Below are 25,786 nucleotides of genomic sequence, written 5' to 3'. Positions count from 1 at the left end.
TATACGAGCTATACGATTTATTCTAACTGTTATACAAGTATCGAAACACTTCTGACCGATGAAAACTATTCATCCGCTTTGCGGGACGATTTTTAAGCTAGTAATCTGAATATCTCGCAACGTTTACAATGTCCTGACGCAAAATTGATTTTCATTCGCTATTTCGATTTGAGCATCTTTAAACTCGAGGGTTGAAGAAGTATATTAATGCGCTATCGTAATTTGTACTACAAGGAGTTTGGCGACTATCGGGTACTTCCGAGGTTGAGGAAACCGAGGTGCACGGGACGAGGGTCTACCGGTACACGAGTATCGCAGCACAATATAAAAAACGAACAATCGAAAGAGGTTGTTGTATGTGTTCACGTGCGCACGTGGCCGTGCTACAACTAGAATCATCGTCGACAAAGTTGCCGATGATGTGGGTCCCCCGCGATTTCGATGACCTCCAAATATGTTGTAATATAACTTTTTCCTTCGAAATACTTGACGGTCGGCTTTAGTTTCGGAGATATTAGCAAAAATCTTAGGTTTGCGTTGGATACTTATAAATGCTAGGTTAGATTTCATCCCCAAAGTTAATCCAAACCTAAAGCTGCCTACACGTCCTTTTGCCGGACACAACCTTCTGCCGCACGAAGCGGTGTCCGCTATCAAGAACACGCAATCAAGAATTATCTTGTAAACTTAAAGCCGAACGTCAAAAACATTAGAGGGACATGTTGTGCAGAATGATGGTTTTGACGACATATTTAAAGCTCATTAAAATCGGAGGGGACCCACATCATCGGCAACATTACCTCATCGTCGATACTGATCGACGTCCGCCGATTTTCAGACCGATTTCGAGTCGCGCAGAGTGGAATGTTGAGATCGCAATCGCCGTATCGGTTATTTCTCGGTCTCTGCTCGCGGAACACGGATCCGTTAAGAGTCCTTGCTGGCCTGGGACCGGTCTAATGCTTCCTGCGCGTGCTGCAACCCGGCGCAATAGTGCAAGAGTAGCACGCTCAGTGCCTGCACCCGCAAATCGCTCTGCGCGATCAATTTAATACTGTCCATGTCCCCGGTCTGCGACAGCTCTAATCTTGAGGTAGTTTCCGCGTCGAGCGCGGTTTTCAGCTTGCTCATCTGCGTGCACGTTCAACAGATTCGATTAGTTCGTTAATGAAACGCAATGATAAGTTGTACAAATTATTCACGACTTCAAAGCGTATAGTTGCGTTGTCAATTTTCTAATCGGTACATCACACAGTGCGTCGGCCATGAGGCAAAAATAAAAAGAATCAAGTATTTTTGGACGAATACTTTGTACACCCACTGTATATGTATAGGCTAATATAGTGGCTAGTATTCTACTATTACAGTGAAGTCACGATCTAACTCCCGTCTCCCGTTCCGAGCAGGGGGACAGAGATCGTGTAGGGAAACTATATTTTTATAATTTAGTCCAGTCAACGAAAAGTTGTAAAGGGAAATGGAAGGAACACAATTTCTAACTTTAGGTCTGTGTTTGGACTAATTAGGATTAAACTGCGTTGACCGCGCCAATCGCGCCGTAAGTACAAAGGATGCCGAACGTAGAAAAGGGCAGCATGTAAATCCGGACCACGCGGCAGCTCGAGCTTCTTGGCCCCTCGCCAGGATGCCCCCTCAGTGGAAGGGGTAGGCGAAGGGACAGTGATCGTGGAAATCCTCAGTGAGCTAGATCGCGACTTTACTGTAGTACTAAATAAAGACAGTTGAAAGAGTTCGTACCATAGTGTTGATCTTCTCGACGCGATCCCGTAGCTCCAAATGTTTATACAAAAACTTGCCGGTGTCTTTAGCCCTGGACATAAGACCGTCGTCCAAGTCCCCGGCTACTAGAGGTGCCGCCACGCTGGGCTCTGCGCCCTCCAACAGGTCTGGACTTATGCCCAAGCCTCCGACCAATGAATTCTAAAGTTTCAACAATTCGATCAGATTTGTCGGGAGAGCTCACTGTTTATAGTTTAAGAATCTTGATCCTAGATAATGATGCGGCCGGCTCGACTTACAATGCAAAAGATATAGCAAGAGGAAGACAGAGATAGATAGGAAAAGAGCGTGAGACAAAGTAATGACCGGCAATCGCAAAGCATTCGTACCAATTAATCGCTCTATGAATGACTCGTAACAGTTGTAGTGATATTAATACAACGTGTTGTGTAAGAAACGCGGCGGCGATGGCCTTGATTGTGCATCTGTTACTCCAAATAACAATTAGTAGCATGACCAACGTAAAATGGTGCGTTCGTTTTTTTCGTTTTAATACATACGACATACGGAAAGAAGCCAGTGACAAACAGATAGCGAGATATAGACAGAGGGAGAGAGAGAGAGAGAGAGAGAGAGAGAAAAAGAGAGGAAGTCCTACCGTACGCGAAGCAATCAAACACGTTAATCAATCGGCAAGCGTGATTAGCAGACTGCGGATCTTTGTGCATTTACGAGGTAATTGGTTGAGTGAAATGTAAAACAGTAAAGGATTAGAAAAATGTAACAAAGTCACTAAGGGGGTAGTAATGTAAAATAACGCAAAGATGTGGTTCTTCAGTAGTGAAAAAATCGCCCTTAAAAGTCCTGTTTTAAGCATAAAAGCATAATGCTGCGAACGTAGCTATTTTCATAAAGCTGCGACAGCTGCCGAATAATGCAAATTGCTCCTTGTAAACGTAAAAATAGGACTTTTGAGGGCGATTGCCGCCTAGATTGATCTTTTATTTAGCGCTTTTGACTACTGAAAAAACCCCATCTTTGCATTATCGAGCAATGAGGAATCCTGGAAACAAGTCTACCCCTTTAAACTTTAAGGGATGAAATCAATTTCTATTTTATTCCTGCTTCCCACAATTGACTCAGAACATTTTAATTTTGCATACAGATCCGCGGTCTAGTGATTAGTGTCGTTAGATTTGCTGGTGTAGAAGATTGGGCAGAAAAAGTGGAGGAGTGGAACAGAGAAGGGACAGAACTGTACGGCCAATCGTCGATAACGTTTCTATTGTCGCAAAGCATTCGATGGAAAATCGGCAATCCTTCTCGGTTCCAAGCGAACAAATCTGTGGTATTAAATTCTACCTTGCGGGATGCACAGGGACTTGGGGGAAGACTTCTAGATGCCAGACCAGTACCGGAAGCCGGTGGTGCCAAGCAACTGGTACTTCCAGCCTTCTTCAGGCCCAACAGAGTGTTAGCTATACTAGCCTTCATGGCCATCATAGTTGCACCCTGATTGATCGGACCAACGAATTGGAAATTCATTAATACAATGTTCTATCGGTTGTTCGCGAGCTAACCGGTATTACATATTATTAGCTTACTATAATGATAACGAAAGATATGCGACCGTGATGTCCCTTTTCGATTCATTTGCTTTCATTCTGCAAGATCACCTACTAGCTTCTGTTACACGATACCGAAGCGAAATGGTTGTGTATGTGTGTATGAGTATGTGTGTGTATGTGTGTCTATAGACGTACAATGCTCACAGATACTGAATACTCAAAAAACAAAGGTCAAGGTGCAATCCTACAAAAAACCTTCACCGCCCTCTAAATACAGATGATCAGATTCGTTTTATTGGCAACAAATAAAGTGAAACACACTTAACAGTTGTCTCTCTATATACAAAGTACCAAGAAAATACTCTATTATATATAAATATAAATATATGGATATGTTGTTTAAAAGTGTACAGTTTTTCTTTTAATTGTCAGAAACTGCAATTCCTTGTATCGGGTACGATCGCGAAGATAATAAATAGAAGGGGTGGACGAGTACCCGGAAATTTCGGGTACCGGAAGTCGAAATCGGGTCGGGAACCCGAAAATTTATATTGCTCGGAGATCCGAATGTCATAGATTTTCGGGTTCCCCACCTAACTTCGACTTCGACTTCGGTTACCCGAAATTTCCGGGTACCCGTCCACCCCTGATAAATAGATGTGCAAGATGATCGTGAATCTCATGGATTTTCTTTTCTTAAAATGTCTACCTCGGAAAACTCAATGTACAATTCATTTCTCGTTAGAAATAAAAATATAGGAGTTATACGTTAATCACACGTCGAAAATAAATTCGAAAAATTTGAGACTAGTTTCTCCGTACTGTAATCGTTTCTTGTCTCTCTCGACCGAACGGTAACCGAATGGAATCGCCAACGTGTTAGCGTACCAGCGTACCACCGTGTTTTAGCGAGTTGGCGATACCATTACAGCGTTTAAGAAATACTTTTACAACGTCTTGAGTACCTGTACAGTATCTTCGCAACTGGTTAGAGATATCTCTGGACCTGAATCCCCAATTAGAGTATTAGGCTCTATTTCGTCGGTTTCTAATGCCATCGCTAAACTTTCCGCCCCGCAATTTCCTGACGCTTGACAGCGAGCCTCGCATTTCTTGTGGCACACCATACCACAGTCTCTGCACTGTACAGCATCCTTCAGCCAAATCTGTACGGTTTAAAGAATATCCTTTTAACATTCGCGCGACAACTTGATAAATAAAGTTTACTCTACTGCGCCGATTTTCGCCAGCAAGAAAAGTGTAGATTCAAACCTTCTTTGTACAAAAGTCACAGTGCGTTGCCCTGTGGAAATGTGTTCGAATGAAGTCGTGCATTTTCTTATCAATAATCTCCTCGTTCAGTGCTGGTTGCGTTTTGGCAGTCTCGATACTCTCCTTCTTCCCTGAATCGCTAGCCGTATGACGATTCGGATAACTGGACTCCCACACGTAAGATAGCAAAATATCGCCGTAACAAAGTGTCGGATCGAATCCAGAGTAGCCTTGTAATTTTGTGTGGACCGACGTTAGAGAAGCTTTGAAACGGATAAGCTAAGATTAGTGGAAATTCATCGGAGAATTCGACCTTTGCGTGGTTTAATAATAATTAAGATACATACCACTATCAGGCGGTAGTAAAGCATGACATTTAAGGTAATGACCGGTCGTGGATGTATAACATTGTGCTAGAATCAATTTCATCGGGACATTAATGTATCCTAATAATTTGGGAGGGAATTCGCCTCCCCTTACACGGCCCCACACACCTATATTTAAATATTGCAATTCCGAATCAATTTGAAAGTTTCTAATCTCCTCGAAGCTAATCAACGAGGCGTACTCTTTCTCTTTCGTGGTGTAGTACAAATCTGTTACGTTGATCACGCAATTATCATCGTAACAGACCTGAGAACTGATGTTTGACATTAACGATTGACTCGATGTCGTCGAGATCTTCCTAGAGGGTGTAGAATCGGGTGTGTGAGCCGGCTCATCTGCGGTGTGTACGCTGCTTTTCCTTCTTCTAAAAAGTTTGCTGCTACCCGTCTCCAGTTTCTCGGTGATCTCGTTCTCCGAGTCTTTCAGGTCTGAAAATTTGATTTGGCTTTCGAATTTGATTTTACTACTATCCTCTGAACTCGGTGTGTCTCCTCTGCTCGTTATCTGGTCCGTCTTCAGTGATTTTCTGTCCATACCCTTCTCCGCGGACAACTTTTCGCTGTCCAATTTCATACTGATTTGTTTATCTAAATCGGCTTTTGAATACCTCCTCTCGACTCTTATAATAAATCGCCTCTGCACAGCGTTCTTCACAAGTTTCGCTACCTGGTTCATACTCGACACCTTCTTGCCATCTACCGCTACCAAAATATCTCCCTTTCTCATCTCGGCTATCGCCGCAGGACTCCCGGCTACTATCGTCTCGACTAGCACGCAAACGTGCCCTATCTCTGGCACGAGTTCTTGCTTAAATACTACACCAAGTTGTTGAGAACCAACTTTGCTAATTATCAAATCCAACACCATATAAGGAACTCCAGTATATTGAGTAAGAAACACCCAAGGTGTTGAATCGACGCTTATTGTACAATAGACTTCGATCTGCGATTTATCCTCCGCGTTCAGCATGTTAGGTCCAAGATTCAATCTGCTCACTTCAAACAACGACACTTGCAAAAAGCCAGGTTTGAATTGAATATTGGAAACCTGAGGGAACAATTTTTATAAATTATATGTGTGTTCGATGTAATTCTATTAGCATAACTGTAAAATACAGGAGTAGATCGCCTCTTACTTCAGATAAATCTACTGCTTCGTCGTTCAGTCTGCGGAAGAATGGTTTGTATCGTAGTTTATAGCGAGGTAGTGTATGCTTTCTACGCACAGCTCTCCGAATCTGTCCAGTGATTAAAGAGATAATCTGTGGTTGTAATTGACGACCTTGAAATTGAGATTGCACCTCTAGTTCAAGTATAGGATCCGAATAAAAACTTAAAGACCAATGAGTATATGGAACACGTGTAAACTGTAGTCTGGCTCTACCACTGATCATTTTCACTGAAACAGACATTCGTGAAATTCGTGTCTCTTGAAATTGTACAAAAACCTTTGTACTTTTAATGTACCTTACCTTGCAAAGCCATGTAGGCAGTTTTCCCTAATAACATTTTAACATCTATCGACAATTGAAAATTACCAGAATAATGCAAATCTAACGACAAATCCAACGACTCTAGCAAACCCGTATCAGCATCTATTTTTGAATCGGCAACTTCTAAACCTTTTATCGTAGGGAACTGTGTACCCAGATTCAAGTCTCTCAACTGAAAAAATAAAATGATTATAAATCTTCTACGAATAATGTACTTACCAGATTGTTCGATTTACCATTACGCTATCCAACAATTTCCCCGTCGTCGACTGAGTCAAGAGTTCCTTAAATTCATTATTCAACTTTCTATATAGCCACAAACGAACGCGCTCAGCGTTTCGCAGTTCATTGAATAGAAACTGCAGAGTCAAGTTTATGGCCAAGTTCTCATTACCTTGGTACATAGCTTGACGAGATATGTTTGTACTAGAATTACCCTTTTCATCTTGAATCTTTTCGAGTAATTCCTTAGGTAACTCCGCCTTGCCATGTCGGATCGACTTTTCTGGCGGACTTGCTAGAGGCGCTTCTTCCAAATACTTTTTGAACAGGTAAAACTCCAGTGCTAGTGTACATATTATACCGCACACAAATGTAATCACGGACACGCAAATAAATTCAAAAAAGTCCATATTAAAATATCAGACGACGGAAACTTGACAGCTTCCTTGATTAATATTGATCGGTTTCTTACTGAAATCGAGAGAAATACCAAGAGAGAAATTGTAGAAATAGGCACTCGCTTGTGTGTGTGTAACAATAAGTATAATGTAAACGTATAAACTGTATTTGGAAGTTTATTTCTTATTAATATTCGGAACAGATGTTTTATCGGTGTGTTCGTCCGAAATATTAGGAACTTATATATAATATCTATGATTCTCATCAATCGTTAAAAAACATATTGTCTTTGTAACGCCGCATTACATTGTTGTGAATCACCCTCTACTCACGGGTCAACAGTTATTCAGAACACTTTCACCTATCATTACGACGATCGAGATTACGGCATTGTCACGGAAATATAAAGAAGCTCTTTTACAGCTTAAAGAACGTGCATATTTACGAAGAAACGTTCCGGCGAAACATTTTGGAGAATCTAATAACGCCGACACAAACTACCTACGAACGAAACGTATTATGACAGTTTTCTATTGATCTCGGCAGCCATGTTAGTGCCAGAGAAGCTTGTCAAATTGACAGATTGTCTGATTGTCAACCCCATCGACCCCATGTATTATTTACAATCAAAGACTATGAACGATACGTCTTTTATCTGAAATGTTGAAATTACAAATATTATCATTGATAAATATATATTTGTTTAGCCATTAATAAAAATGTATTTATAAATAGAAACCAAACTTGGAGAAAAATAATGTCAACTCCCGCTTGGTGAAGCATAAAAGTATAAACGAGAATTATCAAATATTTTATGCACCATACTCGGAATGAAAAAATTTATTACTAATGTTTTATTATATAAATGTATATAATGTTTTACCAATGATATGAATCATGTAATTAGCATGTAGCGTACCATGTACACTGTTACTCATAATTAGAAATGATTGACATTCATTAATTTCGATGATCGTGCAAGCAACGCGATCAGCTGACAGTAACATAACCTTACAATTTATTAAAAGGTTTGGACCGTCTTGTAAGTATAATTTAGATATTATTTATGTTAATGAATATGTGGTAATTCTCGAATTTTATCGAAAGAAGTTGGATACTATATAAATGTTTTATTTTTTAGATTCGTAAACATCGAACAAACATATTTACGTATTTAGTCGGGATCTTCGTAAATAAACATTAGGGAACATAACCTATGTAACGTTTATTTTCCTGATGAACAAATGTTCGGCAATTTGTTAATATGGCAGCTTTAATGAAGAAAAGAGTGTTGGCAGAGTTTACGCAGAGTCAGGTACCCTATATTGTTTAATCATTTTTAAGGAGGTAGTCTTGTTTAATCATTATTTTATTATCCTCTGGTGTATCACAGTTTCTTAGCATTTTCTATAATCGGAAACGAAAAATTGCATTGTCTTGGGGAATAAGGTTTTTAACTAATGTTTTCAATTGTTGTAATACTTTTGATTTATATACGAAGGGGAAACATCAATTTTATTTTTCAAAATAAAGTAATACTAGGTAGTTCATGTTACTTTTATTAATTTCTAAAAAGTTCGTTTTGTGTCTGATAACTGGTTGGGGCACGCTAACTGGTATCTTTACCCTACATGCTGCTGAATAATGCAAATTACGCCTTGTAAACGTAAAAATAGAACTTTTGAGGGTGACTGCGGGCTAGATTGATCTTTCAGCTAGTGCTCTTGACTACTGAAAATCCTGCACCCTTGCAATCCTGAAAACGAGTGTAGACTCGTTTAAGGCTTAATGACTTTTAAATGTAATTTCTTCATAAAACTATATTGTGTTTAGGTTGTAACCGAGCCACCGCTAAAACGGTTAAAAACACTACGCTTGGCCTCCACATCAGGGAGTAAGAATGGAACAGAGGGCAGTTCTGCGTTAGCTTACATAGAATGTCTAGAGAAATCTAAATGCGGCAACGATGCTTTACAGCTTCTTGTTCGTATATCTGATACCATAGCTTACATCTCTCCAGAGGAGGTTCCCACAGTCGTAAAGAAGTTATCAGAGAGATTTTCCATTGAAACGGAAGCAGCAGTTCGTGCTAAGATACTTTGGATATTTGCAGAATTAGGAGAGATAACGCATGATTCTGCAGAAAAGACAAGAATTGTCAACGAAACTGCTGAACTTCTGAGGAACGAAGAATCGCATAGAGTAAAGAGCCAAGGTCTGGCAACCTTGTTGAAATTAGGAGATTACCAGAGGTATCTTATATTTATATAATATATATTTATTTATGTATACATATATTTATTTTCATATTACGATAAAAGAACCTATCTTGTTTTAGGAGTCTGGTTTTGAAAATTGCTCGCGAACATTTACCAGACACATGGCACGGTGTGCAGACACGTTGTCTTTCCATCATCGGTAGATACTTGTCTGCGAATACTGCAGACGACACGTTAATATTTGTTGGCAACTATGCACGATCTCAAGATCCGAGAGTTCGTGCTCAAGCATTCGAAACAATGGCAGAACTTCATTCTCATAGAGGTTGCAGACTGCCTGCGAGTTTCTTTGGTGAAGCTTGTGCCGCGCTCAGGGATGACTATGAGATCGTTCGACGTGCGGTTTTAAAACTGATATGGCTCTTAGGAAGAGAATATCCTGAGAAGTAATATGTTTAAGTATATAATTTTAGTACAAAGTTACATTGAACATTTATTCATGGAACCGTTTTTCAGCATGATTATGGGTTCGGACGGAGAGGATACACGCATGGTAGACTGTGCGTTCTCACAAATATGCAGTTTCATGGGTGATTTATCACCAAGAGTCAGAACGTCGGCAATGACGCTTCTAGGTTCGATGAAAGGCGTGTCTCAACGATACATAGAGCAAGCATTAGACAAAAAACAAAAAATCATAGAAACGGATAGGCCAGAAGTCGAAGAGAAGAGTGGATCTTGCGGTGCTTTTATCCACGGTTTGGAAGACGAGTTCTTAGAGGTAGTGCTTATACGCGTTTACATTAATGGTTAATATATTCGACGTATACGATAAATTATTTTTAGGTACGAACAGCAGCGGTCGAGGCACTTTGTACATTATCTTTGGAACAACCGAACATAGCTAGGATTGCCCTAGACTTCATGGTAGACATGTTCAACGATGAGATTCAAGATGTAAGATTGAGGGCTATCGAATCGCTAAGGAAAATGTCTGCGAGCGTAACGCTTCGGGAGGATCAACTGGAGACGATATTGGGCGCGCTAGAAGACTTTTCAGGCGAGGTGCGAGAAGGTCTGCACGCCACTTTGGCTGCCAGCCGGCTAGCCACAAGGAATTGCTTGTACATGTGTGTAAATCGGCTGCTTGAAAACTTGAGTCGTTATCCACAAGACAGAGAGAGCATTAGAAGCTGTTTGGCAGCATTGGGAGCTTCACATCCATATTTGACGTTGCCTTTGGTACCTCAGCTTCTTGGTCGACACCCATTCTTTGACACACCGGAACCGGATGTAGACGAACCGTCTTGTATCCTTTCACCAGTCAATTTTACTGTACGATAAGTCTTCGACTTCTTAATAATATAGTAGGGCATTTATAAAAGTTGTTTATTAAATGTGCGTGTTGCTCGGTTTACAGTCAGCGAGGTACTGTTTTTCTGTTTGTTAACATTGCTTGTCTTGATGGCTTGACAACAGCCATAGATTCTAAACTATTACGGTTTTCGCCCATATATTATAAACTATTACGATATCCTTGACTACAAATAATAGATGCAAGCGTGTTGGTGATGATATTTAACGCGGCGTTCCATTGTCCAAGTATGCACGCTCTTTTCACAGAACATACATCGAAACATTATCATTATTTGCGGGACACGATGCCGCATTTAGTTCCTCGATTGCGACCAGCTATAACGAGCGGGCCAGGCTTCGAGAAGGAAGACAAAACCGACGAGGAGACCGAACGTGGGAAAGAATTTCTAGAGAAGGTGGTGACGGGCGTTGAGAATGCAAGGCCGAGTGGTAGAGTTCATACCCAGCTCCTAGAAGCTGCAGCCATCGATTTGGATCGTTTGGCAGAAATGGATTATCGTATGGAAGGAGCAGCGCGGTTCACCGCTCTTTACATACGATGTTTGCTGCTTTTGAAGTCCGTATTGAAAGAATTCTCGGTAACGTCGGCAAACTCGATATCCACCAGTCCGTTCCCCAACACGACCACCAACGTTTCGGTTCTTCTTCGAAATACTCAAAAGTATGACGTATCTCACATTTTTTACCGTTATACATGGTGGGTGGTCCACCTAAATATCTCCTTTATTTTTCGTGATATAACAAATATAATCATGGGTATAAAATTGATCTAATAACTAGTACAATACTTAAATGTGTAGGAATTCATTAGATATCAACTTAGCTAGAGTGCTAAGGGTTAAAATCATTAAGGGGAGAAATAACATTCAATCTAGCTTCTATTTCTTGGAATCGATACAGACAATTTTTATTTGGCATAAAGAGTCGCAGTCTAGTCATCGCAAAAAAAGGAGATCTTTAGGTGGACCACCCTGTTTACAGGATGTGGCATATGAAATTGACGATTTTCAGGTTGCAGCGATTGTTCAGTGGACTAGGCGAAACCGACACGATGCTAGCCGTTGACTTGTGGCTGAAAGCGTTGGCAGTCGAACTGATACGAGTTACAAGAAGCGTGACCGGAAGAAGTGCTCTACCGCTGACTCGGTATTTCCTTTCCGAAGCCGACACCTTGCCGCAAGACACATCGAAGTTGCCGACGTTTTCTAGAGCTCTTGTTCTACAAATCCCGACGTTGGCTGATGTGAAACCAGGATCATTGACACGGTTACTGTTGCCGTTGCTTTTAACGCCTGCAGCGCAAGGAGAGGAACGACTGCCGAGGCCGTCGGTGTCCACGCGATTCTGTAGGGCAATTATAGAGGAACCTAGAGGCGATGCGGATGCCGCATTGAAGTTCACCGGTGGTCTTCTACTGGGCATCCCGTTAACAGCTAAATTGTTGAACTTGAGAGACCCGAGCATACTCCGCGTTAAACTGAGACACCCTGATCAACAAGTGCAGTTATTACTGCCACGTAAGTCCGATCTACGGTTACAGAACACGGAACAAAACGACTACAGATTGAAGACTACAGTTCTGTTGTCTCATCAAGTTTGGATGGAAGCGTGCAACGTAGAAATATCTCTTGCGCTGCTTGTACCGTCGGCGGCGCTCGACGATCCGTGTGTTATCGATCTCTGCAAACCGACCAAAGTATCGATAGCACCGAAGCCTGTAAAGAGAGGTATCTAATGATATTTTCATACAACGGCAGAATGTTTTATACAATGTTCGTTTCTTGTAAATAAATCTGAAATACACTAAATCACATTTCATGTTTGTATGATACGATTCTGAAGGATGGTTGAAAATCAACGTCGTTGCCGTCGGCTTCTAATAAGACAATTATAAATACATGATTTGAACTGATCGACGATGCTGAATTCACATTATTATTCTCTAGTTAGAAGAATAATCTGTACGAAAAATCTGACAGTTGTTTAACCTAGTGTAGACGTTGCGGACTACCGCCAACTCGAGAAAGAGCTCCCACTAAAAAAAGAAAAGAACAGATTAATCGATGAATCGTCTATTCGGCATTCAAGGATTTGTAATTGTCATTTAGTTACCCGCTGAACGATGGAGGTTTGTCTGGTTCTGGACTTTTTTGAGCTAAACTGCTGAAAGTCAGTCCACCTGGCTGGGTAGCCAAAGATTCGAATGTATTGTTACCGCTTACGGTTCCGAAAACTTTAGACATGTTGTTATCCATTGCCGTGGGGCTGCCCATTGCTGGTGGACTACCGAACGCTGTTTAAATGCATATCGTTAGTCTTTGTATTTTAAGGATAGGTAGTCTCGTTTCCAGGAATGCGAGAGTCCGGGATGCGCCTTCTCATTTCATATAAACTTTCAGTATACACATAAGTTACCGGAATCTACAAAACGCATTTTTTAAATTATCGCTACGGGCTCAGATAGAAAACATCATTTCGTAAACGTAAAAGTGGGACTTTTGACTACTGAAAAATCCTATCTTTACATTATCGAGAAATGAGAAGGTGCATCTCGCATCCTTGCAATTCTAGAAACGAGTCTACTCCCTTAACCTTCCGTCGGGCGCAAAAAACATAATAAACACCTAGTTAAGTTTATTTATACAACTGTTGACCGCCCTTTTGGGCCCAAAAAGGCAGCTACTGGAAGCGCCAAGTGCCAAGATCGCCTAGTGGCGGGGCGAGGTGCCTAAATGCTCGCGGTGTCTATCAGATCGCTTGCGCCCGACGGTTCAACAATGTGTAGAAGTGCACAAAATCCAAGTTAGTTACCCGGAGGAGATGCGCTAGCTCCAAACGCTGTCGTTCCGAACGTATCGCCGAAAATCGGCTTTGTCGAACCAAACGTTGGTGCCGATCCAAATACTGGTTTGGTACCAAATGCAGGTGCTTGTCCAAACGCGGGTTGCGCGCCTAGCGCAGGTTGTTCCATACCCATCGGGGTAGCGCTGCCTCCAAATATAGACGTAGACCCGGGAGATGCTGCACCAGCTGCAGCATTGGGTGCACCACCTCCGAAGAAAGACGTAGCTCCCGTGTTCGGTGTACCATCGAATATCGAGCCAGATTTTTGAGCGTTATTGTCAAAAAGAGATTTCGGAGGTGTACTGAAGCTGTTCATCGTAGACGCGTTTCCCCCGAAGATGGAACTGGAAGGAGACGCTTGCGTGTTTCCACCGAAAATCGAGTTAGTATTGTTTCCGCTAAAGATCGAAGTGTTCGCAGAAGTAGTTGGCATACCGCCGAATATAGATGTGTTCGTGGTACTTCCGAAAGGTATGGACGCGGGACTGATAATTGGTTTGCCGAAGGTGTTCGCTGCGGAAGAAACGGGCGGTGTGCTTGGGAATTGAGCGTTCATCGTGAGAGCAGACGGTTTCCCGAAAACTGAAGTGACAGAGGTTGTTGTCGCAGTGTCGAAGGTCAATGTAGACGGAGTGGTGCTGCTGTTAGCGCTAACGGGGCTTACAGGGGGCAGATTTGCGACAGTCTCTCCGAACGTGGGCTGTGGCAAAGACATTTGAAACGAAGAGACAGGGAGTGTCTCGCTAGAGACAACAACAACAGATGTTGTTGCAATCGTAGCTGTACCAGTTGTGGGAGCGGGCTTGAAACCACCGAATATCGACATGGGGATTGTCGTTGGAGTTTGACCTCCGAAACCTGTACCACTGGACGTAGAAGCAACGGTAGACGTGGTCGGTGTGGTAGAACCCGACATTCCTCCGAATATGGAGACATTCGATGCAACAGGCTGATCACCGAACAATGAAGTAGCGGTAGTAGTTGCAGGAGCAGCTTGCCCAGGACTTGGGAAAGTAGGAACTTTAGATTCTGGAGAAGCAACTTTTTCTATAGTCACCGAAGAGGAGGTTGTAACAGTTTCCGCTGCGGGAGCTCCACTCGCCAGACCGATAGACATCTGCCCCAACGACATCTGAAAGCCAGGTGTAGTTCCAAATGTAGATTTGTAGTTGAACTTTGCATCAGCGTTCAGATTATTGCTAGGTACAGATGTTTGATTATTGCTCTGCAGTCCCGTAAACAAACCAGTTAAATTCAATGCTTCTTGCGTCTGAGGCGTCATTGTTGCCGTTTGTGGTATTTTCAGGTTGAACGAGCTTGTAGGAGTCGACGGTTTCGAAGCGAAAGAGAATGTTTGCGCGATCGTTGATTGCTCTTGTCTGAAGATTGTCTGCGAAGTGCTCTTTGCGATCGCAGCTGCAGTGTTCGGTGTAGCGAAGCTAAATGCGGCTGCAGCATCGGATTTCGTAGCTGCTGGTGTTGTTGGTGTCGTTGCGAGTCCAAATTTCAACGAGTTCAAATTCATTTCCTGTACTTTCGTCGACGGTGCTTCCGTTAATGATAATACGTCTTTCAATGTACCGGTATTGAATAAGTTGCTTTGTACTTTCATAGAATCGCTGCTCAGCGACACGGTATCTTTGCTAGGTTTGGCACCGGATTCTTTAGGCATAGATTTTTGTAAAATAGTTTCTTCAGACTTCTGAGCTGGCGTACCGAATGGAATAGAATCAACTTTAGGGAAAGACTTGATCGAACTCGGCACGTTAAGGATTAAAGTATTAGTTGGACTCGATGCTACGATATCGTTCGGTTTACTAATTTGATGGGTGGCAAGAGTCACCGGTGGACTTGACTTTTTCTCTGCCTGTGACGGTTTCGTTCCAGCTGCAACAGGGAAAGCCACAGTATAAGCGGGTGGTTTTGTCTGCGATTTACTTTGCGTCGGTACGTTATTAAGTTCATTCGTACCGATTCTTGCAACAATGCTGTTGAGAGAAGCCAACGGACTTTGTTGCTTTGGTTTCTCGGCGGTGGTCTGTTTAGCAATCGGAGTCTGTTTCGAGACGGGCGATTCTACTTTATTCTTGATCTCGGCGAGTGCAGCATTCGGCGAAGCCAAAGAAGACAGTGTCGCCTCCAAACGATGTTGGCTGGGTGACGGAGTCACAGGTTTTATAATTCGTGGGGTAGAAGAAGACAAGTACTCTCTCAGCTCAATCTGCTTTCCTTGAGTGAAGTTCAATGTTTTCCTGGCGATAGTTTTGCAACGCGCTTCTATGATTCCAGCATTCCTTGGCAGGGAAACCGATGATTTCGATGACGTTACACTTAGATTCGATAGCGAACGATTCAACCCGAATATGTTGTTGTTACGAGTAAGTAATTTCCACTGTTTCTTCAGTTGCTCCACTTTGCCTCTTTCCTGCAGAATGATTTTAGTATGCAGTATCAGATTCTGGTAGAGAAACTCCATGTGGGGAATCTTCATTCGCGACTTTTCCTGAGTCTTATGATCAGACCATTCCAAGTCTAATATTTTACTAGCTTGTGCGAGCTGCGTTTGGGTGTAATAATATAGTTTCTGTAGATCCAACATCTTATTGTTATCTCCGCAGTTTCTAGTGGGGAAATCTATGCTGGCTGCATTCTTCGACTTGGTCTCTTCGACCCAAGCGAACGATTGCAGTAGTAATGCTTTTAAATAGGCGATGTCGCTAGATAAACTGTTCGTCGTTTCTCTCAGCTCTCTGAGAAAGTGGTCTATTACAATAGAGGTATCTACAAGTTTTCGACATTCCTCTTCTGTGCCGCATTCCCAAGTTTGCGCTTCCAATCTGTTGCGCAGCTCCTTTTCGAATAAACTATGTTCTTCTATGTAAGCGCGAATGTCTCTACTCTCATCCTCAACGGTTGCCTTCTGTTCCTGCACAGGTTCCTGCACAACTATTTTTTTAATTACCGTTGTCTTCGTATCTGGCTTTACAGGCTTCTGCAAATGTGCATCTTTAGGTGGTTCTACCTTGACTTCCACGTTTGCAGTTTCAATCTTTTGCTCGAGCGGTTTCTCCGGTGGATGCTGCAGAAGAGACGTCTTCTCGAAAATATCCCTTGTGGGAACCGGTTTTGGCCTCTCGGAAGGACTTTCCAGTTGCTTCGGACGCGGAGTACTTGTGATCACACCGTTCATAACAAGGGACGTGTCCAACGGAATAGCATTGTACTGTTGTTGCAATTGTTGCGGCGGAGTCGGAACAATTTCTGTAGGCGGACTATTGATAGCAGGACAATTGGGCGTCAAATTCACCATATGAAAGCTACAGAGTTGGCCGGACGTTGCCAGAATATGTAGTATGGGAACCGGAATAGGTAAAATAGAATCAGCTCCCCACGGTAACTTTCGAACGGGAGATCTATCTACAGCTAAGCCTACCGGATAACTTTCCGTGGTATGAATCAATGGCAATTGAGCCCGACCGCTGTCAATCAGCTGCCATTGATTCCATGTAGCACCTCCGTCCATAGATCCCAATACTGCGATCTCACTGCTGTTACTACTAGCAGCGATAATAATACCCCATTCTGGCACATGATCAAAGTAGTAACGTGTTGTTAACATTCCTTCTCCTTCGGTATCTGTTATTCCATACGTGATATCTTCGTAACATGTGAAAATAGCATTTGCTTCGCCTTTAGGAGCGTCAACTATAAGAACATTAATCCTCTGTTCAGAACCCAAGTAAGCAGCGCAGAACTGATAATTACTGATCCATAAAATAGAAACAACTTCTCCGATGTACGGGGTAGGACCGGGAATCGTTCTAGCTACTTTCAGGTCTGGTTTTAGTTGTATAATATTTCCGTTCTTGCAACCGACCACTATTTGTTTCCCTTTAGGACTCCATGCTGCGCATAAAGCGTCTAGCCCATTCAATCTCTCTAAAGCTTTCAATTCTATCGTCTTCTCCTCTTTTATTTGAAAACTACCAACTGTATAATCACTAGCTACTGTACATAACATTCCTGGAACAGTTGGGTTCCATTGTACATCGTTTACGAACACCTCTCCGCTCGACGTACAAATCCTAATTTCGTGTAATAAGTGTAAATTCTGTAAGAAAAATAATGACAACGTTTAGAACCAACCGATCTTACGTTTGATAAACAATAAAAATATATATTTACGAAACGTACACTTCTGGTAAGAGCCTGTACATCGTAAATTAAAATGAACGGTCCTTGCGGTACCACCGCTAAGTAGGAACAATCACAGCTAAGCAATAATTTACAAATAATTATCGATGTTTCAACTTCTATTTTCCATTCTGGGTTGCTGTCCTCTCCCGGCTTCAATACAAATATCTTATTCTTTTGACCTACATATAATAAACCCCTTTTCTTGTCTGCAGTGATTAGACTGCAGGCAATTGGGACAGATGTGTATCCATCTAAAATTTGGGAGATATGCGACTGTTTAAATTGAAATTCCTGAAAAAGATAATTGTTCGAATCAGTTTTATAGAATTACAACATACACACGCATACATACACAAGCTTATACATTCGCAGGAATAAATTAAGTATATATATATCGTTGTTAGCGAAAGCTTATTACATTCGGTTCATATCATTCTTTTAATTAAACCGTTGAAAGACGGGATATTGTTTTGAAATTCAAATCGAAAATAGCTCTGACAAGGTTATAAAGTACAAAGCTAGTATTTGCGGTTACAGTATTAAGAAATAACACGCAATACCTGGACGTCTTTTGGATCAGGCGCAGTTTTCATGTTTAATTATTTCACTGTAATCTTCATGGAATTATTCAATTGCGTTGAAAAATTAATTCGCCGGACTATTTCCAGGTTAAATACAAAATTAAACGAAAGTGTGTATCGTACGACAGTTGCACAACCTCAGATTATGCATAGATCGAGAGTTGAAGCATATATATTGTATGACCGTGAACAAGATATATATAAGAGTAGAATTGGAGTAGAATATTCTATCAATTTTTGCTCAGTAAACAAAAACTTGAATAAATCAAGAAACAGCGTTTTTGTGTAGGTTTTGTACTCCAAATTCCCCCTTTTGCAAGTCAAATTGAACCTTATGCAAATTAATTTCACCTTTTTGTAAATCAATTTCACTGTTTTGCAAATCAAATTCTACCTTTACATACAAATATACAAATTATACAAAACTTTTATAATTTCAAAATAGTTCTGGTAAATCTGTGACTGTAAAAATAGCTAAAAATAGTTATGGTTTTTGCGGAAATAGCCAATAGCCAATAGCTTGTCATCGATACATGAGAATAGACCTAATTTTAGAAGTAGTGATCGAATAAAACAATCAATTGTATATGTAAAATCTACTAATGATTTATTCTACATTCTCACATCGCAAATATTTATAAAACGATAATAGGAAGTATCAGAGGAAGTATTGAAATATTATTTTCATTCGAGGGAAAATGATTCTTGCCGCTTTTCCCATGAGACGGAATACAAATTCCGGCAAGAATCATCTGTTCCGTTCAAAGTTCAAAGCTCCGTACAGCGCCAATTGACGTAGCGGCAAAATGCTCAAACTGCTAGCCAAACTTGTTTACCATCCAGTCTCACCAGCTATTGCTAGATGGCGTCGACACTAAATTCCGGAATCATGACGCGGTTGCCGATAATGTAGATGCCTATTTTACAAGCTATCGATAACGTTTGGCTATCAGTTTCAGCGTTTCGCCGCTACGTTAGTTAGCGTTGTACTGACCTTTGAACGAAACAGATGATTCTTGCCGGAATTTATATTCCGTCTTATAGAAAAAGCGGAAAGAATCATTTATAATAAGGAGTAACCAATACCGCAAACTTTCTCAAAGCATAATTAAGAGAAATGTCTGTAATTGCATTTTGTTTATCTCGAAATATATCTTAAATAATGATGCGTTATTCATAAAGTCTGCTATCAGATAGAGAACAGCTCCGACACGTTTCTTACACGATGTATCTGTTCTTTTTCTTGGAGGAACATAAATACATGTTTATCATTTATTTATAAATGTTATATGTTATATATAAATTGTAATAAAACATACATAAAAACATGGTAGCGGGAATATAAAATAACGACGGGTGTTCGCGATACGTCGCTAGACAATCCGGTCGTTCATGATCAAGGATCGGACGTTGCAGGTTTAGCGTTCGGGTCGAAATGCTTCTCGAGAGGTTCCCAGCATTTGTTGTAATCGTGGTCGAGCTTGTTGGAGACCGTGGTCGCCCATTCGGTGGCCACCAAGCTGTAACAGGTCTCGAACATGAAAGCCATGGTTCCTTCGGCGATGTGCTCGGGTTCGAGCTTGCAGTTCGAAGCGGTTTCGAAACAGAGTGCATCCGGCCCGTGAGGCGTCATAATCGAGTGCAAGGACGCTTCTCCCGGATGAAAACTTTCCTCTTTGGCTTCGTAGCGCCCCTTCACGAGGCCCATGAACTCGCTCATACAATTTCCTGAGGGTCAAAGTCAGCGGCGTAATGATTCGTACAGACCTGAGCATTTCGCCGAAATTGCAATTTTCTCGAAATTGTGCAAGTTTAACGAATTTTCTCGACGTTGAAAAACGTTCTTACCATAATCTCCCTATTTTCCCATATTCTGCAAAGTTTCAGCTTTAATATAAAAAAAATTTCATCGTTCTACCTCATTTCTATCGAAAGTTCTTCGATTTTGTCTCCGATTTGGACGAAAGGTCCCGCTGTGCGTCGTTCGCAGATGGGTCGATGCGCGGGAATTCAATGTCGAGAGTCGTAAAATAGAAAAGAGAGGTAGCGGACGGGGATCGGTAGCGATCGATAGCGATCAGCAACGATTAGAAGAGACGGTAGCCGACGGTCGAGTAAACGGGAGGGGACAGAGATGGAATTGTACGTTCGCCGGCGCAAGAAACGTCAGAATTATCGTCGTGAAAGAAAAAGGAAGCCGATCGGTGTAATTGGAGAAAATTTCAAGTTTTCACCGATGTCTCGCGGCTCTGCGATTTTTAGAAGCGGTCTAGCATAGCGAGCCGTGTGCGCGCTGCGCCGTGGAGGGAGCCGCTCGTCGGCGAATCGCTCGATTGACAACGAATCGCGATGGAAGAGCAAAGGACGGAACGAGCGGAGCGGTTTACTCCACGCCTCGTTATTTACGTTTCAGCGGGAAAGCGGGAAAGCGGGAAACCGGGAAAGCAGGTAAGCGGGCAACCGGGCAAGCAAGCAAGCGGCTAAGCGAGAAAGTGAAAAAGCACAAAGAAAAGAAAACGGGTGGAGGAATGAGCGTGGTCTCCATCTTTGAAATTCGTTGCCTCGGTCCTTCAGTCGGAGATGCAAGCACATAGAAATTCGCGTCGTTTTACTTACGATGATAATAGGGCGGACGAAAAGTATGTTGTTGGACGGACCATCGCGGCGGAAAGATGACGAAATCGGCCGCCGCGGTTCCAGGCTTCAGCGACGGGCATGTTAAAACGGTAAAGATGGAGGGGTCCTGAAAAGAAAACGATCCATCGGTTGGTCTACTCGATCGACGTGCTACAAACGATTCCGATACGTACGCAATGATCGAAGGAGACCGAATTCACGACCATGAACCTGTCCAGGTTGTATTTGTACGGGACATAGTTCCCGTGCCAGGCCACCACGTCGAAAGGACTGTGACGTTGTTCGGCGACGAACAATTTCCCCTGAAATTTGCTGACGATCTTGTAGCCGGTCTCGCGGTCCTCGTACCAGGCGACGGGCGTTTGAAAGTCTCTCGGATTCGCCAAGCCGTTCGCTCCTGCCCGGTAAAGCGATAGCGCAAATTGGAAAACTAACGTTCTCTCTCGTTCGAGAAGTGTTTGCGTTTACCTATCGGTCCCAATTCGGGCAGCCGAAAGTGGCCGTCGAACACCTCGAGAATGTATCCCCGGGACGGCCCGAAAACCGTCACGTGGAAACGTATGCCCTGCTGGATCACGCATATCTCGTTCGGGTCGCATCGGATCTTGCCGAACTCGGTGGTGATGAGCAACGAGCCCAGCTGCGGCACTGCGGGGAACGAGAAATGCATAATACTACATATTCTGGTTCGATCAGGATCCAAATAACAGGATCTTAATAACCATAGCAGTTGAAGAAGCGACGTAACACAATCAAATAAAAGGATTCAAACCCTTCGTACTTCTTACGTCCAGTTTAGATTTGAAAGTCTTACATCTTAAAAAGACTTCTTTTTTGAGACATCGTTTTAACGTCTGAAATAAGACGAAATAAGTCTTGAACACGTCTTTTTCGAGACGTCGCACAGTGGGTAAAACCGATGAATTCTGTGTCAAAATCAAAGAACTTTCGATAGAAATGAGATAGAGCGATGAAATTTTTTTAAAATGAAAGCTGAAACTTTGCAGAATATGAAATAATTATGGAGATTGTGGTACGAACGTTTTTTAACCTTGAGAAAATTCGTTGAACTTGTACAATTTCAAGAAAATTGTGGTTTTTCCAATACCACGCGCAAAAAAAAATTTCTTCCGCGTGTGGTATTGGAAAAACTATAATTTTCTTGAAATTGTGCAGGTTTAACGAATTTTCTCAAGGTTAAAAAACGTTTGTTCTACAATCTCCATAATTATTTCATATTTTGCAAAGTTTCAGCTTTCATTTTAAAAAAATTTCATCGCTCCATCTCATTTCTATCGAAAGTTCTTTGATTTTGACACAGAATTCATCGGCTTTACCCACTGTGCGTCGTTTTAAAGACGTACCGTTTTGTAACACAATGCGTTCAGTAAACAGACGTCTTTAACACTAAACCTACCGAACCTTAAAAGTAACTGGTACATGTTCTCTTATAAAAATGACAAGATTGATTTTACTTAGACTTTGTGCAGCTCCTATTGTAACATGTGCTCATAAAGATATCTATACAATCATTTCTTATGAAATTATTTTTATTACATCAATAATCCTACAATAAAAAATCTGAAACCGGTCATTTTGACCGGTGATGGTAGGTCTAATGTTAAGACGTCTTTGTGCTACCTGGACTGTTATTAATTTGTATTGTTTAGTTCAACAATACATTGCTTTTTATTTAAAATACCAAGAAATATTGAAAAGGTATTGAAAAATGGTCTTAAAATACTTGAACAAATAAAAAATAATATTATATGTGATTTGGAAACGTTCTGGGACCTCATTATAAACCATTCCTGCCAGCTAAATCAATGGAAAGGACCACTGTGCAACGCGTAGAGCCTGATCGCTCTTAAAAGGTAGACTCCTTTTTCCACGATTGCAAGAGTGCGAGATTCGCTTTCTCATTTCTCGATAATACAAACATAGCGCCAAACACGGGCGCTATCTCCCTCAAAAGTTTTAGTTTTTCGTTTACGAGGCGTAATGTAGAACTGCGCATGTATTGGGTTGGTACGAAACTGATTTCGGTATTTTAAGGTGAAATAGAGTTCAATTTTTTTATTCAAGCAATAATTTTTAATAAATAAGATATTTTCCCTTTTGTGCGATGATTTTTTGCCAAAAGGAATAAATAAGAAAATATTTTTCGGTTTTATTTCACCTTAAAATACCAAAATTACTTTCTTGCCAACCCACTAGCTATTTTCATAACTACATGCTGCCGAATAATGCAAATTACGCTTCGTAAACGAAAAAATAGGAGTTTTTAGGGGGATAGTGCCCTAGATTGGTCTTTTATCTAGCGTTTCTGACTACTGAAAACTCCCGTGTTTGTATTATCGAGAATTGAGAAGGCGAATCCCGCACCCTTGCAATCCTGGAAACGAATCTACCGCCTTAAAATGTTCTATGCTTGCGCGTACCGATCAGAAAATCTCCATCGGCGTTGTAGAGCGCCCTGTCGACCATGGAGGCGTTGCACAGGTACACGTGGATCGCGACACCTTGCCGCATGCGACAGTCACCGGCGCCGCATATTGTACGCAATCCGTCGACGAAATCGACTTCCTTAGCTCGTCTGCTCGGCACGTCGAACACCTTCCATTTCAGCTGAAACGCAACCACGCTAAGTGTTCTACAAGCAAGAAGCAGCTGGAGAAGAAAAGTGTGCCTACCTGATTCGGTGTCGAACGAGCGTAGTTCCAGTCGTAGTCGAGACCGGATGCTCCTTCGACGGGGACAAAGCGTTCGTGAACGACGGACGGTCTGATCCGGTACAGCCAAGAACGTTCGTTCGAAGATCGTGGAGCTGAGAGACCCGACAAACTTGCGATTACGACAACGAAACTACGTTCGTAAGCTTCGTACAGAGCTGAACATTTCGCCGAACGGCGAACGGTACAGAGAATCGATGCAGATAGCACACGATGTCTTAAAGACGTTCATTTTACATCTGAACGTCTTACGACCTACATTGGATGTCTTCAACTTCTTGCCATATCATTTTCTTTAGAGTTACAGTGATTAAAACGTCTTTATCACCATGAATATTGTGGAAGAGAAAAGAAAATTTATATTTCTTGTACGGCTACGTTTATTTTAATTGATTACGAACGAATCAAATTTGTTTTCATTTAAAAAGAACGGCGTAACGTTCATATTTGTTATTTGTTGTTTCTTAATATTGCATTATCATCCAGTTCTGAGCTATGTTTAAAGTTTCAAGACTCTAGCTCATCGGGAGGTGGTTTCAAATTCGATTACAAGATTTGACGCATACAACAACAACAACGACAACTCGGCAAGCTAGATAAGCGTGGTAAAAAACATTAAAAACGTCTTGAAACAGACGTCCTTGAGTTGGGGACGTCTGTAACGCGTCTTAGAGATATTCAATTTAGGTCGTAAGACGTTCAGATCTAAAGTGGACGTAAAATGAACGTCTTCAAGACATCATGTGATATCTGCGTCGATTTTCCGTTTCCTTTGGTTTGTCGTTCGGTGCAAATTCGGCGAAATGTTCAGGTCTGTACGAAGCAGTACGATTGGATCGATTACGTACCGGTGAACGCGGAACCGGAGAGTTGCTCGGCGTACAGCCCGTACGGACACTTTTGCGGGCTGTTTTGGCCCACGGGCAGAGCACCGGGACAGCGTTGGTCCTCGCTGGAGAACTCGCAACCGAACCCCGTCAGATACTGGAACGACGCGGCGGAAATCACCAATGAAGTCTCTATCAATGGTTCCATCAATGAAACCATCGAGATTGATACGATTCGCAACGTCCTCTTACCTTTAACTCGTCCTTCATCGCGCGACGTTCTTCCTCAGAGAAATACACGGTTCTTTTCCACCGTGGCGGTCTTTTATACGCGAGACAACGCGCGTCCGTCGCAACGAGATTGTTGTCCGGCAAAAGAAAAACATGTTTACGTCGATCGCAGGATCATCGACCAATCGCGTGGCCGTTCCTACGAGGGCACGGCTCGTTAAAAGATTCGGTCGGACACCCATGTCATTCCGCGTGCTGCGCGAAAATTTATGTGCGACTCGATTAATTCTCGAGGCGAGCCCCTCGATGTCGAGACCTTGCCGATACACGCGACCGCTGCGAGCTGGTCTGAACCAATAATAAAAAAAACGTGAATACGTTTGCAATCATTGATTGCGTATCCTCTTTGCCGCTGCTATCTCGTCGCTATCTCGTGACTGGGGCCACCGTCGCGATCTACGCCACGCAAAAATTATAATCCGGTTTCCGATAAATTTATGTAAAAGCGAGCGAGAAACCGACACGAGCACGCCCCACATAGACGCACCGGAAAATTTCGAGTTTCGCTCGAACCAGCGAAAGCTACGAGTTTTCCGTATCATATCGTTCCATTGGTTCGTCACGCTTCTGCATATGTATCAACGCTAAAACTAGCAGCACCGGTCAGATGACCGGTCTCAGATTTTATATTTTAAACTTTTTTAAACAGTAGACTAGTAGCATTATTCATGGTTAGCGGTTTGTTGGGTCTTCGTTGATATCTTGGTTGTTGGCCAACCGGTAGAGATGTCGCCTTTTTATACAGATAGGCCAACGATCATTTCCAATGAAGGGCCAATGTCACTATAATACGAACGGCCAACTCGATAACGTACACTCCTGTACATCAGAGTAGGGCAATAATCAAATAATATTTAAAAATGACTAATAGAGTCTTTTTGAATGTTAGTCATAGCAACATAGTCAGTAGTCAAAACTCTTTGATTAGTTAGTGATAGAATTAATAATATTAATCTTAATCGCACAATAGTGACTGAAAGATCTATGACTGATCATCAACT

The 25,786-nt window shown here is 42.0% G+C and overlaps 4 protein-coding genes across 6 annotated transcripts; 1 reads left to right on the top strand and 3 right to left on the bottom strand.

Moving 5' to 3' along the window:
* Nucleotides 1–334: 334 nt before the first annotated feature.
* On the bottom strand, nucleotides 335–7,911 carry Pdzd8 (PDZ domain containing 8). Of its 2 annotated transcripts, XM_076429442.1 has the most exons (9): nucleotides 6,696–7,911; nucleotides 6,439–6,631; nucleotides 6,103–6,365; nucleotides 4,928–6,014; nucleotides 4,581–4,843; nucleotides 4,274–4,474; nucleotides 3,103–3,252; nucleotides 1,759–1,941; nucleotides 335–1,131 (listed from the first exon to the last, which is right to left on the bottom strand). In XM_076429442.1, the coding sequence occupies exons 1-9, from the start codon at nucleotides 7,089–7,091 to the stop codon at nucleotides 928–930; spliced, it is 2,940 nt and encodes a 979-aa protein (XP_076285557.1). In that variant the 5' UTR covers nucleotides 7,092–7,911; the 3' UTR covers nucleotides 335–927. The 2 variants fall into 2 exon arrangements, with proteins under 2 accessions (XP_076285557.1, XP_076285603.1); XM_076429488.1 differs by lacking the exon at nucleotides 3,103–3,252.
* Nucleotides 7,912–7,971: 60 nt separating this feature from the next.
* On the top strand, nucleotides 7,972–17,912 carry Ints4 (integrator complex subunit 4). The gene is made up of 8 exons (XM_076429727.1): nucleotides 7,972–8,122; nucleotides 8,222–8,395; nucleotides 8,914–9,332; nucleotides 9,419–9,745; nucleotides 9,816–10,080; nucleotides 10,146–10,608; nucleotides 10,854–11,337; nucleotides 11,688–17,912. Exons 2-8 carry the CDS (start codon nucleotides 8,345–8,347, stop codon nucleotides 12,409–12,411), a joined length of 2,733 nt encoding a protein of 910 aa, XP_076285842.1. The 5' UTR covers nucleotides 7,972–8,122; nucleotides 8,222–8,344; the 3' UTR covers nucleotides 12,412–17,912.
* Nup214 (nuclear pore complex protein Nup214) lies at nucleotides 12,574–18,481 on the bottom strand. Of its 2 annotated transcripts, XM_076428914.1 has the most exons (6): nucleotides 18,278–18,481; nucleotides 17,715–18,008; nucleotides 15,492–17,631; nucleotides 13,488–15,407; nucleotides 12,789–12,969; nucleotides 12,574–12,711 (listed from the first exon to the last, which is right to left on the bottom strand). In XM_076428914.1, exons 1-6 carry the CDS (start codon nucleotides 18,308–18,310, stop codon nucleotides 12,684–12,686), a joined length of 4,596 nt encoding a protein of 1,531 aa, XP_076285029.1. In that variant the 5' UTR covers nucleotides 18,311–18,481; the 3' UTR covers nucleotides 12,574–12,683. The 2 variants fall into 2 exon arrangements, with proteins under 2 accessions (XP_076285029.1, XP_076284953.1); XM_076428838.1 differs by having other exon boundaries at nucleotides 13,488–17,631.
* A 1,031-nt stretch (nucleotides 18,482–19,512) lies between these two features.
* Hgo (homogentisate 1,2-dioxygenase) lies at nucleotides 19,513–24,982 on the bottom strand. Its single transcript, XM_076433676.1, has 8 exons — nucleotides 24,747–24,982; nucleotides 24,516–24,651; nucleotides 23,629–23,762; nucleotides 23,377–23,563; nucleotides 21,404–21,583; nucleotides 21,109–21,332; nucleotides 20,915–21,041; nucleotides 19,513–20,026 (listed from the first exon to the last, which is right to left on the bottom strand). The coding sequence occupies exons 1-8, from the start codon at nucleotides 24,762–24,764 to the stop codon at nucleotides 19,695–19,697; spliced, it is 1,338 nt and encodes a 445-aa protein (XP_076289791.1). The 5' UTR covers nucleotides 24,765–24,982; the 3' UTR covers nucleotides 19,513–19,694.
* Between the last annotated feature and the right edge of the window lie 804 nt (nucleotides 24,983–25,786).

Source organism: Lasioglossum baleicum, chromosome 1, assembly GCF_051020765.1.
Source record: "Lasioglossum baleicum chromosome 1, iyLasBale1, whole genome shotgun sequence".
NCBI classification, from domain to species: Eukaryota; Metazoa; Arthropoda; class Insecta; order Hymenoptera; family Halictidae; genus Lasioglossum; species Lasioglossum baleicum.
This window is presented reverse-complemented; position numbering and strand designations above follow the sequence as displayed.